This window comes from Hippichthys cyanospilos, chromosome 11, assembly GCF_059441005.1.
Source record: "Hippichthys cyanospilos isolate Australia breed blue-spotted pipefish chromosome 11, RoL_Hcya_1.0, whole genome shotgun sequence".
NCBI classification, from domain to species: domain Eukaryota; kingdom Metazoa; phylum Chordata; class Actinopteri; order Syngnathiformes; family Syngnathidae; genus Hippichthys; species Hippichthys cyanospilos.
The window spans coordinates 23,562,576-23,576,122 of NC_142379.1; the positions used below are offsets into that span (position 1 = coordinate 23,562,576).

General features: G+C 40.3%; 3 protein-coding genes across 9 annotated transcripts in view; all 3 read left to right on the forward strand.

Annotated features, from left to right (window-relative positions):
- LOC148416386 (uncharacterized) overlaps nucleotides 1–13,547 on the forward strand; it is a 67,578-nt gene that overhangs the window by 32,472 nt on the left and 21,559 nt on the right. The window lies entirely within an intron of this gene.
- LOC148416388 (ATP-dependent DNA helicase PIF1-like) lies at nucleotides 1,639–3,490 on the forward strand. Of its 3 annotated transcripts, none has more exons than XR_015867255.1 (2): nucleotides 1,639–3,110; nucleotides 3,259–3,490. XR_015867255.1 is itself a non-coding variant. In XM_088427979.1 (2 exons), exons 1-2 carry the CDS (start codon nucleotides 1,914–1,916, stop codon nucleotides 2,508–2,510), a joined length of 522 nt encoding a protein of 173 aa, XP_088284105.1. In that variant the 5' UTR covers nucleotides 1,639–1,913; the 3' UTR covers nucleotides 2,511–3,490. The 3 variants fall into 3 exon arrangements, 1 of the variants encoding a protein (XP_088284105.1); XR_015867256.1 differs by having other exon boundaries at nucleotides 1,639–2,898; nucleotides 3,023–3,490; XM_088427979.1 differs by having other exon boundaries at nucleotides 1,639–2,000; nucleotides 2,076–3,490.
- On the forward strand, nucleotides 3,554–10,146 carry LOC148416389 (uncharacterized). 5 transcript variants are annotated; one of them, XM_088428410.1, is made up of 13 exons: nucleotides 3,554–3,911; nucleotides 4,066–4,174; nucleotides 4,256–4,437; nucleotides 4,508–4,645; nucleotides 4,742–4,830; nucleotides 5,424–5,603; nucleotides 5,691–5,746; nucleotides 5,846–5,927; nucleotides 6,009–6,036; nucleotides 6,118–6,282; nucleotides 6,364–6,407; nucleotides 6,542–6,637; nucleotides 6,707–10,146. In XM_088428410.1, the coding sequence occupies exons 6-10, from the start codon at nucleotides 5,513–5,515 to the stop codon at nucleotides 6,212–6,214; spliced, it is 354 nt and encodes a 117-aa protein (XP_088284536.1). In that variant the 5' UTR covers nucleotides 3,554–3,911; nucleotides 4,066–4,174; nucleotides 4,256–4,437; nucleotides 4,508–4,645; nucleotides 4,742–4,830; nucleotides 5,424–5,512; the 3' UTR covers nucleotides 6,215–6,282; nucleotides 6,364–6,407; nucleotides 6,542–6,637; nucleotides 6,707–10,146. The 5 variants fall into 5 exon arrangements, with proteins under 5 accessions (XP_088284536.1, XP_088284540.1, XP_088284539.1 ...); XM_088428414.1 differs by having other exon boundaries at nucleotides 4,742–4,796; XM_088428413.1 differs by having other exon boundaries at nucleotides 4,521–4,645.

Sequence of the window (13,547 nt, forward strand, 5' to 3'; positions counted from 1 at the left end):
GTGTGATGGAAAAAATCCAGAAAAAGAGAAGCGGTCGGCGCCAAACCCCAAGCTTGTTGATTTGCAAAATTTACTGAACGAACTGGAAACGGCCTCTCTGACTTTGCCGCAGCTACTGGCTAAGTGCGAACTCACCAGTGACGAGTCCATGGATGGTTTATACTCGATTGCCGCAAAGACCTCTGTGGTGCTCAAGCGAGAGCCCAAAGACTGCTGGATGAACAACTACAATCGACATCTGCTTCTTGCTTGGGATGCAAATATGGACATTCAGTACATTCTGAACGCTTATTCCTGCATTACCTACATCTGCAGCTACATCAGCAAAGCTGAGCACGGTCTGAGCCAGTACCTGAAATCGGTGATTGAGAACTCCCACAGCGAAAATGTCAACGAGAGCGACGAAATGAAACAGATCATGCAAGCGTACTCTAAGAAAAGAGAGGTGAGTGCACAAGAGTGCGTCGCACGCGCATGTGGCCTATATATGAAGCAAGCGTCCCGCAGTGTGGTTTTTGTACAAACCAGTGACAATGCGCTGAAAATGAGTTATCCCCTCTCATATCTTGAGGGCAAAACGCAGGAGTCCGTTGAATTGTGGATGACCGGCTTGCCGGAAAAGTATAAATGCAGACCTCAAACGGAGGAGTTTGAAGCAATGTGCTTGGTTGATTTTGCTTCAACCTGCAGAATCGTGTATGGCAAGCAAGCAAAAGGCAAAAATGTTTTCCCCCTGCTGAATGACATGGGTTATGTCCAAAATAGAACAGGTAAACACGCTGTCATCAAATACTGTAAATTCTCACAGGAAAAAAAGCCTGAGGAATTTTACTGCACGTTGCTAAAGCTGTACCTGCCTCATCGTGCCGACTGCCAGTTGAAGTCCAGACACTATCCTACATACAAGTTGTTTTACGATCATGCCTTTGTACAGTTGCCAGCCGCTGAGCATCCAGAGCCCGTTGTGCAAATTGTCGACCGGAACACAGCACAGCAAAGATGTTGACAACGTCATCCGAGAGGTGGAGGAAAGCGGAATGGTCTTCAACGAGTGGTGTCAGCTAGCACCGGAAAGCGAACTGCAAAGACTCGAGTGCATCGAGGAAATCAATGCAAGAGATGATCCTGGCGATGCTGTGGAGGAAAATATACCAGACTACAACATCAGGTCCGAGGTATCGGAAATGTCTATCGCGACGGAAGCCGCTCGCATCGATCCGGCTGTTTTGCGTGATATGTACCGGAACCTTAACCGAAAGCAAGCGTGTGCTTTCTACCTGGTCAGAGATTGGTGCATACGACGCGTGTGTGGCTTAAAACCATGGCAGTTCTTCTATTACATCAATGGTGGCGCCGGAACGGGAAAGTCACATTTAATCGAATGTATTCACACAGAGGCTACAAAAATACTGCGCAGACTGCCTGAGACTGGTTGAGGAAGCGGACACTTCCAAACCGGGTTCACTGGCACAGCGGCCTTCAACATTTCAGGTGTGACTTTGCACTGCCTGGTGAAACTGCCAAGAAGCCTCAAACCCCCGTATCATGGCCTGGGCAACAAACTGGACGAAGTGAGAGCGGAGCTATCGCTTGCTGAAATTCTCATTATCGATGAGATTTCCATGGTGTCGAAAAACCTCTTTGCATATGTTGACGCCAGGTTGAAGCAAATCAAAGGAATCAATTTACCATTTGGTGGCATGTCTGTTATCGCCGTTGGGGATTTCTACCAGCTACCTCCTGTGAGACAGTCCAAACCTTTGTGTGTTTACGATCCCACCAGGCTGGACCACTGGCGCGACAGCTTCCAAATTATCACTTTGACTGAAATCATGAGGCAGAAGGATGACGTTCCATTTGCCGAACTGCTGAACTGACTTCGCGTCAAAGAAAAATCCCATGCGCTGTCGGAAATGGACAGAGCTTTGCTGGCTATGACCTACACCGCTCCAGAGAACTGCCCAAACGAAGCTCTGCATGTTTTCGCCACAAACAAACAGGTAAATGACCATAACTCTCAGATGCTGAATCTGCTTCATGAGGCAATTGTGACTCTTGATGCCGATGACTACAAGAAAGATCAAAGGACTGGCAGAATGGCGAGACAAGCCGCCCCTGTCCAAGGGGCGAAGAATGAGTTGCCGGACTTGATAAAGGTGGCCATTGGTGCTCGTGTTATGGTAACCCGCAATATTGATGTTCAGGCAGGTTTGTGCAACGGCTCATTTGCGAGAGTTGTCAAATTGGTGCATTATGCCAACAATGCACGCGTTCAGAAACTTGGGCTGGAGCTTGACGCTGCGACAAAGGCGAGTGCTGCTGATAACATTGTTTACATTGACAGAGTGGAGGAAAAGTTGAAACGGCCAGTAGTCGTGCGTTTGCAGTTCCCCATTAAGCTTGCTTTTGCTTGCACGATCCACAAAGTACAAGGTATAACCACATCTGAAGCGGTCGTCTCTCTGAAAGGTGTCTTTGCGCACGGCATGGCGTACGTGGCTCTGAGCTGAGTGACGTCTCTCAGTGGGCTCCATGTGCTGCATATGGACGAGAGAAGGATTCACGCCAACCCCAAAATAACCTCTGCTCTTACTACGATGACAGAAGCTTCCTTGGACCACGTGATGCCTCTACTTCATGTCATGCCCACACTAGATCCGACCATCAACCTGGTCGTTGTCCATCACAACACCAAAGGGCTGCTTTGTCCTGCGCAGGATATCAAATGTCACCACGAGCTGCACTTTGCTGACGTTTTGTGCTTGACAGAAACACACCTCCAGGGGTTAGCGGATGCTGGAAATGTCGTCTTGGAAGGCTACACGGTGTATCGCCGGAACCGAAGTGTCTCACATTGAAATTGTCCTGACTTGGCAACGAAATGTGGCGGCGGTTTAGGTATTTGGGTGAAAGGACACATTCTGGCACACGAAACGATCTACATCCAGGGTGTCACTGATATTGAATTTGTTGTGGTCAAACTTGAACCTCCCATTGATTTGTTCATTGCTCCTGTGTACAGGCCTCCGGGGCAGAGTCTGCGCTCTTTTTTGCCAAACTTGGAAAGTTTGTTGTACTCTCTGGAAGTGATGGACCATCATCAGATCCTGGTATGCGGAGATTTCAATGAAGATGCGCTGTCACTCACACAAGCCCATTATGGAACTGTTTTTCTCTAAGGGTTACACACAGCTTATAAATACGAGTACCACTGACAAGAACACACTCCTTGACCTCATATTTGTCTCCCGACCTCAGTGTGCTGTTCATTCAGGTGTCCTGCGAACATACTATAGCTATCACAATCCTGTCCTCTGTGTTTTACACACTGAAAGGTGAGTCATGTACAAATTGCACATTAATTGTTGTCCCTGTCATGTTATGGTGCCCTGAGGTTAACATGTGATGGGATGAAATCCGGGGTGAGGATGGTCTTGCGTGTGTGCGAGAAGGTGAGTAGGAGGTGAAGTGAGAGTCAAATTTCGAGACTAACAAAAAAAAATTGGTCAAGTCGATGGGAGGGAGTGGTGGGATTATATGTTGACATGGGATGGGATGAAATCTGCTGTCAAAATGGGTTTAGCATGTGTGTGAGGTGAGTGGAAGGAGAGGAGGTGAGAGATAAAACACAAACGAGTAAATATAAAGATGTTTAAGGACGGAGGGTCAAGTTGATGGGAGAGTTTAGTGGGATTATCACCTTTTGGTTTGTAAACCTTTTTGACAGTCACAATCATCAGCATAAATTGAGACCAGAAAACAGACAAGGTAAGTAGGTCACTAATATATTTTTTTTGTCTACTGTAAATGTTATAATTTACTCTCTTCTTAAAACAGGTCTATCATTTTGGAGAAATGGTTGTTCATCTCAGAATGGAGAGCATAGATATGTGTCTACGGATGGATTGTACGTGAGTTACATAATCTTATGTCATCCCAATGTAGAAAATGAAATGGTTAGGATATTTAAATATAAATATAATGTAAGACAGAGCCAAAACCCATCTCGCCTCTGCAGCATGCCAATTTCTACTCGACATTATTGTATTCTCCTTTTTCTCACAGGATAGAAGAATGGGTGCCCAAATACTTACATCATGGAGCACTGACTTGAAAACCAAGGTGGCAGCCAAGCAGGTCTTTTCTTCATTCCAGTGTAGTTACCGCGAACTATGTCAGTGAAACCCAATTGTAGTTTTGTCCAACTTTTGGAGCATTCGTTCTCACCACGATCTATTTTGTTTATATTTTGTAGATCTAAGTGGTCCACATGTTGCCTGTGGTTCCACATGTTCCATTTGTCCAAAGGAACGCTGGAAGCTCGCCAATGATTTTGATGACACATTATCATGCTTGTTCAATGACAGCTTCCCTCTGGATTAAACCAAGTCTGTTTTCTGCTCTCTTCAGTCTGCCTTCTTATATTGGTAGGAAAAAGTAAGTAGTTCAACCTATCACCCTTTGTAAAATCAGTAAAAATCGATTTTGTCCCATATATTTTTTACAGGTTATTTGTTCAGGAGAAAGAGCCGTCCATACCAGAAACAGAAGCCACACGTGCATTGTTCATGTCACTGTTCGATTGTATGTGGATATTAAGCGTGACATATGACTTCACTGCCATTCCATTGTAGGAAAATAAATGGTAAGGATATTTACATTTATTGTAAGACCGTGCCAAGTCTATTTATATGGTTTATATATTTTAACTCAACAGTTCTGTATCCCCCTTTTTTCACAGAGTAAAATAATGGATGCCAGAAAACACATCGTGGAGCACTGACTTGAAAACCCAGGTGACAGACAATCAGGACTTCTCTTTATTCAAGTGTAAGTTGCCGTGAACTTTTCACATGTCATTTAACGCTTTCGGTGTCATGGATTATAATTCTCCTCTTAAATCATAACAATCATAAATAACAAACGTCTCAATAAAATACTTTTTTTTTTATAGAGAATACCTAACACCCTTGACTGCTAATGCTTATCTATATTGTAGTGAAAAAATGTGATCACTAAATGGCAGTGTTTCCACACATACAACACAGCTATTGCCTACTGTACATGCAGTTCAAAGAATTGGAAGTTAATCTTTCATGTGATATATTTAAGTTATAATTTTTATCTTTATTTTCATTTTTTAAATATTTTTATACTTGCATAGGCATAGCATTCATGATTTTGTTGGCATTGAAAGATGAGTGAAAATGCTAGACTTTTGAGGTTTCCTTTTCCAAGAACGCTTGGCACTAAAAGACTTAAAATCAACTGTAGGTTTGCCTATCTTTTGCAGTGTTTGTCATCACCCTTCTTAATTTGTTTGTTTCTTTTAGACCGATAATTTATGTCAATTAAAACGAAAAATGTGCAGATCTTTATCAGCTTATGTTTTCACCTTCATGTATTTTGTTTCGTTTTTGTAGACCAATGTTGATCACTTGTTGCCTGTGGCTCCACATGTTGCATTCATCCAAAGAACAACTGGAACATCACCACCGTGTGCAAGTATTTGATGACACGTCATCAGACTTGTCCAGTGGCAGTTTGCTTCTGGATTAAACCAAGTCTGTTTTCTGCTCTCTTCAGGCCACTTTTTTTTATTGGTAGGAAAGGTTAAGTAGCTCATCAGTAAACCTATCTTCTTTTGTAGAGGCAGTAAAAGTAATTTTAGTGCCATCTATTTCTAACAGGTTCTTTGTTCAGGAGAAAGGGCCAGCAACCAAGCATGACTTGTCCTCATTCAGGTGTAAGTTGCTCTAATATATGTCAATTAAAACTAAAAATGTGCAGATCTTTATCCGCTTTTGTTGTCACCCCCTTAATGTATTTTGTTTCATTTTTGTAGACCAATGTTGTCCACTTGTTGCCTCTGGCTCCACATGTTGCATTCATCCAAAGAACAACTGGAAAATCACCACCATGTGCAGGTATTTGATGACACATCATCAGGCTTGTCCAGTGGCAGTTGGCTTCTGGATTAAACCAAGTCTGTTTTCTGCTCTCTTCAGGCTACTTTCTTTTTATTGGTTGGAAAGGGTAAGTAGCTCATCAGCAAACCCATCGTCTTTTGTAAAGGCAGTAAAAGTAATTTTTGTCCCATCTACTTTTTTTTTTTAGACCGATGTTGTCCACCTGTTGCCTGCGGCTCCACATGTCACATTCATCCAAAGAACAGCTGCAAGCTTGCCACCAAATAGAAGATTTTGATGAGTAATTGTACTGCTTGGTCAAGGACCTGTCTTCATCTGGAATGAACCAAGTCTGCTTTATCCTCTCTTCAAGGTAAGCAGCTCATCATTGAACTAATCTGTCTTCCTGAAGCCATTAAATGTTGTAAATATATTTCCTTTCTATTTTTAAAAGGCTCTTTGTTTAGGAGCAAGAGTGATTCAGAGCAGAGTGTAAATGTGAGTGTATTCATGTCACTCTACTTGATTGGGCATAAATGTGATTTACTAATTTACCGTATTGTAGAAAATGAAAAGATAATGATCTCAGCATCATGTAAGTCTGGTCCTGTGTTCTCCTTTTCCCCCAAAAGACCAAAAAATTAAAAGTAAAAATGAAGAAAAAAAAAAATCAGGTGCCACAAGACGAAGACCACAGACAACCAAGCACCACTTCTGCTGATTACTTTGTAAGTAGCCAATTAGAGTAGCCAAGTGTCCATTAACCGGTGTTTTCAAAGCAGCATTATCTTTTACAGCTTTCGTCCTCACCACCCTCTTCATGTTTTCATCATGCAACTTCCTGACGAGTTTACAAGGTCCATGACACTATCCTATCCTTAGGATGCAATTTCTTTTTCTATTCTTACACTGTTGTCCGTGCATTGAAAAGAACAGTCCTAGTCACCTAATCCAATCTACATGATCTGTATCCATAGATACATTTTTGCCATCATCCGTGTGCTCTACAAAGGTTGCCATATGAAATACCTATTCACTCATGTATTTCTTTGTTTACATACATTTGTATGTACCATTCTCATGAATTTCTGTTAAATCTTTGAGATCAAACAAGCAATTTGTTATTGCTTGTGTCAACGTTTACCCTAGCAAATTCTATCCATCCATTATCTGTCGGCACTTAGCTGTCTTCAGGCAGTGGGTGGGTGTCAGAGAAATCTCCGAAAAGAAGACTAGGACAAGCCTAGCTGCTTAAACAGCAAAAAGAGTAACTCAGACCAGCCAAGATTGACTTTTCTTTGCCGGGCATAGGGAAAAAAGCTTGGGCAAATGTAACTCGTGGGTCTTCCAACGCTAGTTTTTCCTGCCCAGCCATCCCCCCCCTGGCTTTTATTGAGCAGAAGCATAGCAGATTACAAGACACAAAAAAAGAGCCAGCCGGGCGCCACCGGCAGTTGGGCCAAGGTCCCGGCTCACACTTTCGTGCGTCAACAGCTCTATCTAAGGACAGGGTCAAGATGAACTAGGATTGCATAAATGGGTAACAATGAACTAAGCACATAATGATAATAACCTAATATATGATTCCCTTCACAGTGGGGGACACGCTCAACTGTTTGCCAGCAAATCGCAGCCCTTGCAAATTATGGAATGATAACAAATCTGCTCTAAAATCTCACCACAGTCGTTGATACAATGTTTCATGTAACATGTGTTACACCCAACCTAGGGGAACTGGGATATAACGTGTGTGCTCCCCTATCCGTACCCTCACCACCAGAAAAAGCCCGTGAAACTAAAGTTGTTGAGAACAAAAACAGCAGCTTTTATTGTCTTCGGAGGGAGAGCAAACAAACAAAATAATAAACAAAAGATCATCTGAATTCCTAACTAACTAGCCAAACAAAAAGGAAACGAATGACAATCGGCTCACTAACTACCTAACGCAAAAACAGGAGAAAAAGGGTTAAACCAAAACGGCGTCTCCCTCCTACTACTGCTCAATCCACAGATTCTTACAAACACAGCGAGCAACACAGATGCACACTAACAATTTCTGAGGTGGCGTTTTCTGGCGGTGGGATGACCGGAGAGAGAGACGGAGTTTGGTCCGTGGGCTGCTTAAATAGGGTGGCAAATCAGGAGAGCCAGCCAATGGGACGCCACCACCTGCACACAATTGACACACTCCAACCAAAAGGCATTCACACACACGCACACACAAACAAAGGAGAACACAGCAGAACACATACAAAAACTACATATGACCCATGGGTCATAACACATGTTAATATTGTATAACATACTGTAAATCTCTCACTCTGACACATGTGGCTACAAGTACTGCATCATATCACTAAACAATTTATATTTATATGATGTCTCCTTTTTCAATGGTTTGCACTTTCAATTTTTGACAGGCTTGTTTGATCTTAGAGATTTGTTTCTGTTCATTTAATGTAATTGTTTTTCCTTAAGTCTTTGTGCACCTGTTCACCGACCATTTTATGATTACTTCTTTATTAAGAAATCTTAAAGCAGTCATTGTGAAATGAAATTCTGTCTTTCCACTGCATGATACTCCCTCTACTAAAACACTGTAATGGACTATAATGCAGCACTTATATTTTAGGTGTAAAGTGTATAAAATTTAAATGTATAGTCATTGAACAGGAAACTCGTTGAAACTACAGAAAACAAGACATTGCACACCATCTTCCACTGTTTTTAAGCCTGTTCTACCAACCAGTTTCCATCAAACCTTCTTAGCGATTATTTTTCAGCCTTTATATCAAACATCCAGTTCAGCGTCATTAAGCCCTACTTTGATTAAGGGTTTAAGCTGCCAGCATACTTGAATGCCTCATAGTTAAAAATAAATAAATAAAAAGTGTCATCCAGTGGAAACACATTTGCTGCTATAGGACCAACATTCTTCTTGTTCATACACTTATTTATTTAAATTTCTTATCTATTCAACTATTTCATCTTTATTTTTATTTGTTTATTATTTTATTTTTATTTTATTATTATTTTTTATTATTTTATTTTAGCCCAGTTTGTGTGATGGAATTCTATCTTTTCACTGTATGACACCTCCTAAAACACTAATAGACTCTATGATGCAGCACTTCTGTTTTATTTTCAAGATGGCATTTCTTTGCGTCGTCACAAAACGGGTAATACAACACTAAAAATAAAAAAATTGTACACCTTCTTCCACTTTGTTCAAACATTCTACCAATCAATATTGCTTTAACCATCTTAGTAATTACTTTTCAAATTGTATATTCAGCATCCATCTCCACACCATTCAGTGTTACATCGATTATGCTGCCAGCATAATTGAGTGTTATACAGTAAAAAAGTGTCATACAGTGGAAACACCTTTGATGCGATACAGCCAGGTTTTTATATGTCACAAAGACATTGCATTCTCTGGGTATTCTAAAGGTATGAACTTTCAGAGCTGTTTTTTTTTTCCTTTCTGCTTTTACCTGATGCATTTCAGGCAAAGTGCTTGTATCGCTCTGTAACTTTATTCCAACAAAAAGTTGGATGAAAATGAATCACTCTTTGTCCCCTTTCCCTTCTTCAAACCTGGTAAGACAACATGGTACAACACCTGGACTGCTCACACTAAAAGAACCTTGGCTGAAGCAGTCAGTCTGACTGGGATCTCGCTGCTCTTCATCTTGAGTACTGAGCACTGGCTTTGTGTGTAACTCAAAGCTCTACCGTCTATTCGCATTACACCTCACAACTCCAGCAACACCTTTGTGAATTTAAACACATACAATGTGTCTAATTGATGTCATACCTCTGACAATATACAGCACTCCTATACACAAACATGTGAACCTGTGTAAACATTTTGTCCCCCAGCCGGCTTGACTACCTTTTGCTGAAAAAGTCTTACTTTTTTTCTGAAATGTGGGTGATGCAGATTGTTTCCTTGCATAGAAAACTGTTCAGCCCCCCCTCCCCTCCCCCAATCGAGTTTGAGGTTTGAATAATGCATGATCCTGCTGCTTGTTGACTGTTGGCTTGATCACAGTACTAAATACTGTTCAGGAATCTAGATGTTGATCCTAGTACAGTACATGTTATGTTGTGTATGCCTTTCTGTTTGTCTCTTTTTCTATACAGCTTCCTCATGTCATAAATGTTTTTGCCATTGAACACTGTCTTTTAATTCATAAATATTTTGAAATAAAATTCTCCATATTTTCTCTGACATTAGATCCGTTTTTATTTCCCAGTACTTTCAGTGCTATGTATTTGAACGTGTGTATCTATCTATCTATCTATTGTGTGTCTCTCTCTCTCTCTCTCTCTCTATATATATATATATATATATATATATATATATATATATATATATATATATATATATATATATATATATATATATATATATATATATTTATTTCCATCCTATCATCCTTAAGATAGCTTGTGTTTCCAGGTTGCAAGAGGTCTCCCTTCAGAACAAAAGAGAAAGCCCTGTCCGTTGTCAGTGAACCTACACAGCTCTTTTCTGTACACGGACTTGCACGCACACACACACACACACTTGCATTCCACAGTAGGACTAGATGCCCCAAAAGGGTATAAGAACTGAATGTTGAAGGTGAAACGTTGCCATTTTCTGCTCCGACCTGTGGCAGGACTGGCCCGAGGCCTCGTGTACTTTCCCACTCTGTCTGGATTAAATCAATTGTTTCACTATGTTGTGGTATGGGCGATCTTTCAACAAAAACGAACACGCTAGGAACTAGGTTAAGGCAAGAAGCTTTTTCTAGATTCCTTCACCAGGAACAAATATGTGTACAAAACGTAAAGCAAGGAGTCTGTAATCAACACGACTAAAAAAAATAATAAAAAAAAGCATGTCCAAGATAAAATAGAGCAAACAAAATAAAATACAATTAATGCAAACTCTAAATGAATTCACACACATTTTTAACAATACAGTAAATGAATTAAAGTGTTTTCTATACTAAATAATGTTACAAGTGCGGCTGATTATTCTCCACATATGCTCAGAGATGAACAAACTGGCACATACCATTTACCTGCTCATTTGCTCACTTTTTTGTCATAAATGTACTGAAAATACTCATTTTTCATTTGGGCAACATTTTTTATACATATTATATATTTTGGTACTGCATTTTCCTTTGAAATGATAATGTATCTTGCTTTACCTTTTTTTTTGCTTCATCTTATTTTATACTATAAAAGCTATACAAATTATAGCAAGCTTGAAAGCGTAGCAGTTATCCACGTTATATTTTGTAAAAAATAAAGGCATGTTCCCTAAAAATCCAAACTTAGTAAATGTAAAAAGGGAAAAAAAGACAAAGGCGGAAGTGGATTCTAACTCAATTCCCTGAACTGAGGAGGATGTGCTAACCACTGCAACGCTAAACACCCCAGAGAAAACTGAAATCCGCAAAGTAGGACTCCTCTCCCACCCCCCAAGAATTTTCATGCCTGTGTATGCGGGTAACAGAGTTTTTTAAAAGTGAAAAGTATTATACTTTAGATTTTTGATACAAAGATTATTGCAATACACATATTTACTTAAATCTTAAATTATTAAACCTACAGTAGTTAAGCATCCTTCCCGATTCTGTTCTTTGTCTGTTGTCACGGCCAAAGTCGCTCTCGGATTAACGGCCATCACACTTCAAGCTTGAGTGGAGCCTCTACCTGAACAAACATGATAACAAGCAGAATTTGCACATGATATTTCAATTCATTACAAAAGCTAACAGGATTCCAAAGCTTTCTTTCATCCTCACTGCTTTCCTTCAGCCGCGCTTGCATCCAAGTACTGTCCTCAACTGACTGGGCAGGCAATCTATCAATAAGCTCACAGGCACTCCTGCAACACATGTGATTGGCTTCCTTCTCGACAGGGGTTGTAATCCACTCCTGCCCTCAATGGTCGATGGTTGCAAGCTAACGATTCTCGTTATCATGTTTGGTCAGCTACAGGCCCCACCCCGAGGGCAACTCCCACTACCTTGGTGTTCCCTAACTATAGCCAAGGAATGGATAAAGAAGGGGCACAGGTAATGAATGAGGTTTATCAATTTAACATTTATGCAAACTTGTATACGGAATAATGCAATGTGAATCCAGCCTAAGTAAGGCTTGACAGTTGAGAACTTTTTATTGATTTTTTATTTTTATTTTACAGGTGCTGCTACAGTTGAAATGATGGAAGAATTTGTAAAAAAAAAAAAAAAAAAAAAAGATCCTCTTCACACCACCAAAATAGAGGTCCAGAGAGATGGCCTCACATACCATCAGTGAATTGAACATGTAATGCACATTTACAAATGAAGTATATCAAAATAAGTTCTGCCCTTTTCCATTCATGTACAGTACAATCTTTATAGTTTATCCTTGTACAGTCACGGGAAGCTTGCTCCCATTATGTGGTCTCACCATTGTTTTTTGTAAAAGTGTGTATTATGAGCATGTTGACTTTTACACCCAGTGGAGTTACACCTTGACCCTAACCTGCATTTCTTTAAAAAAAAAAAAAAAAAAAAAAAAACACTTCTTTGAAGAATCCTATTTAGTTTTTTGGGGGGATTGATTGATCAACAACTTGCTCATCGAGCTGTGCACACTGACCCCTTGCTACTTTGCACCCTTTGAGTGGCTGTAGTCTCACAGAGAGCTGCGCCCGGAAGTCTAATTAGCCATGGCTGTGGCAAACATGATAACAATCACAATTTAAATTTGAAACATTTGAAACTTCAATTTATAACAAAATAAATACAAGTATGAGATTTCCAAAGGTCTGGTGAAGCCTCTTCCCCCTCCCAAAATTTGCGCGTGTGTGCGGTGGGGGGGATTCTTCGCGGTTTTTCACTTATCACGGGAAGGCTCTGGTCCCCATCAAATGTGAAAAATGAGGGATCACTGTGTATTGGTTCTGTAGGACAATTGTACAAAGAGAAGAAGCTTTTTAGCTGAAAACGAGCCACCAAACCAAAACCTAACCCTTCCCCTACAGACATTTTCTTGTTCTTTCCATTTTATCTAACATGGTTTACAATTTAAAGAACAATAAATACATGTCTTTATCCAAGGGTCGATGGGTCGATAGAAGATACATCCCATGTTTTTATTGTTTTTCAAAAACCAAAGAAATCCCATGGATTGCACGGTCAAGAGGACTGTTGCCAATTAGGGAATTTTTTTGTGATACTGGTAGTGTCTCCTGGTGGTCTGAATGAGATGCTATGGAGCCACATACAATTCTCCAAATAGGCATTTGTGACACCTTAAAAACTCAATAATTCAAAAACAAAATTTTAAAATCTCAAAATTTTGTAAAGGTTTACCTGAGATGTTTCGGTGTTATCTCTCGCCTTCTTCTTCAGTGTCCTTAAGAAGGCGAACGATAATGCCGAAACATGTCACATGTCGGCTAAAATACAGTAAATTCATAGATTAAGTGTTTATATGTTAGTTGACTGACTTTAAGATTGTTGTTGATTTATTATTCAACAGATACTACATGATACACCATACATGAGCCAAAATAAATGTGAACTTCAAAGTGATGACTTGCGTCCTCTTTCACCGGAGTCTTGGTGCAGATAACCAGTC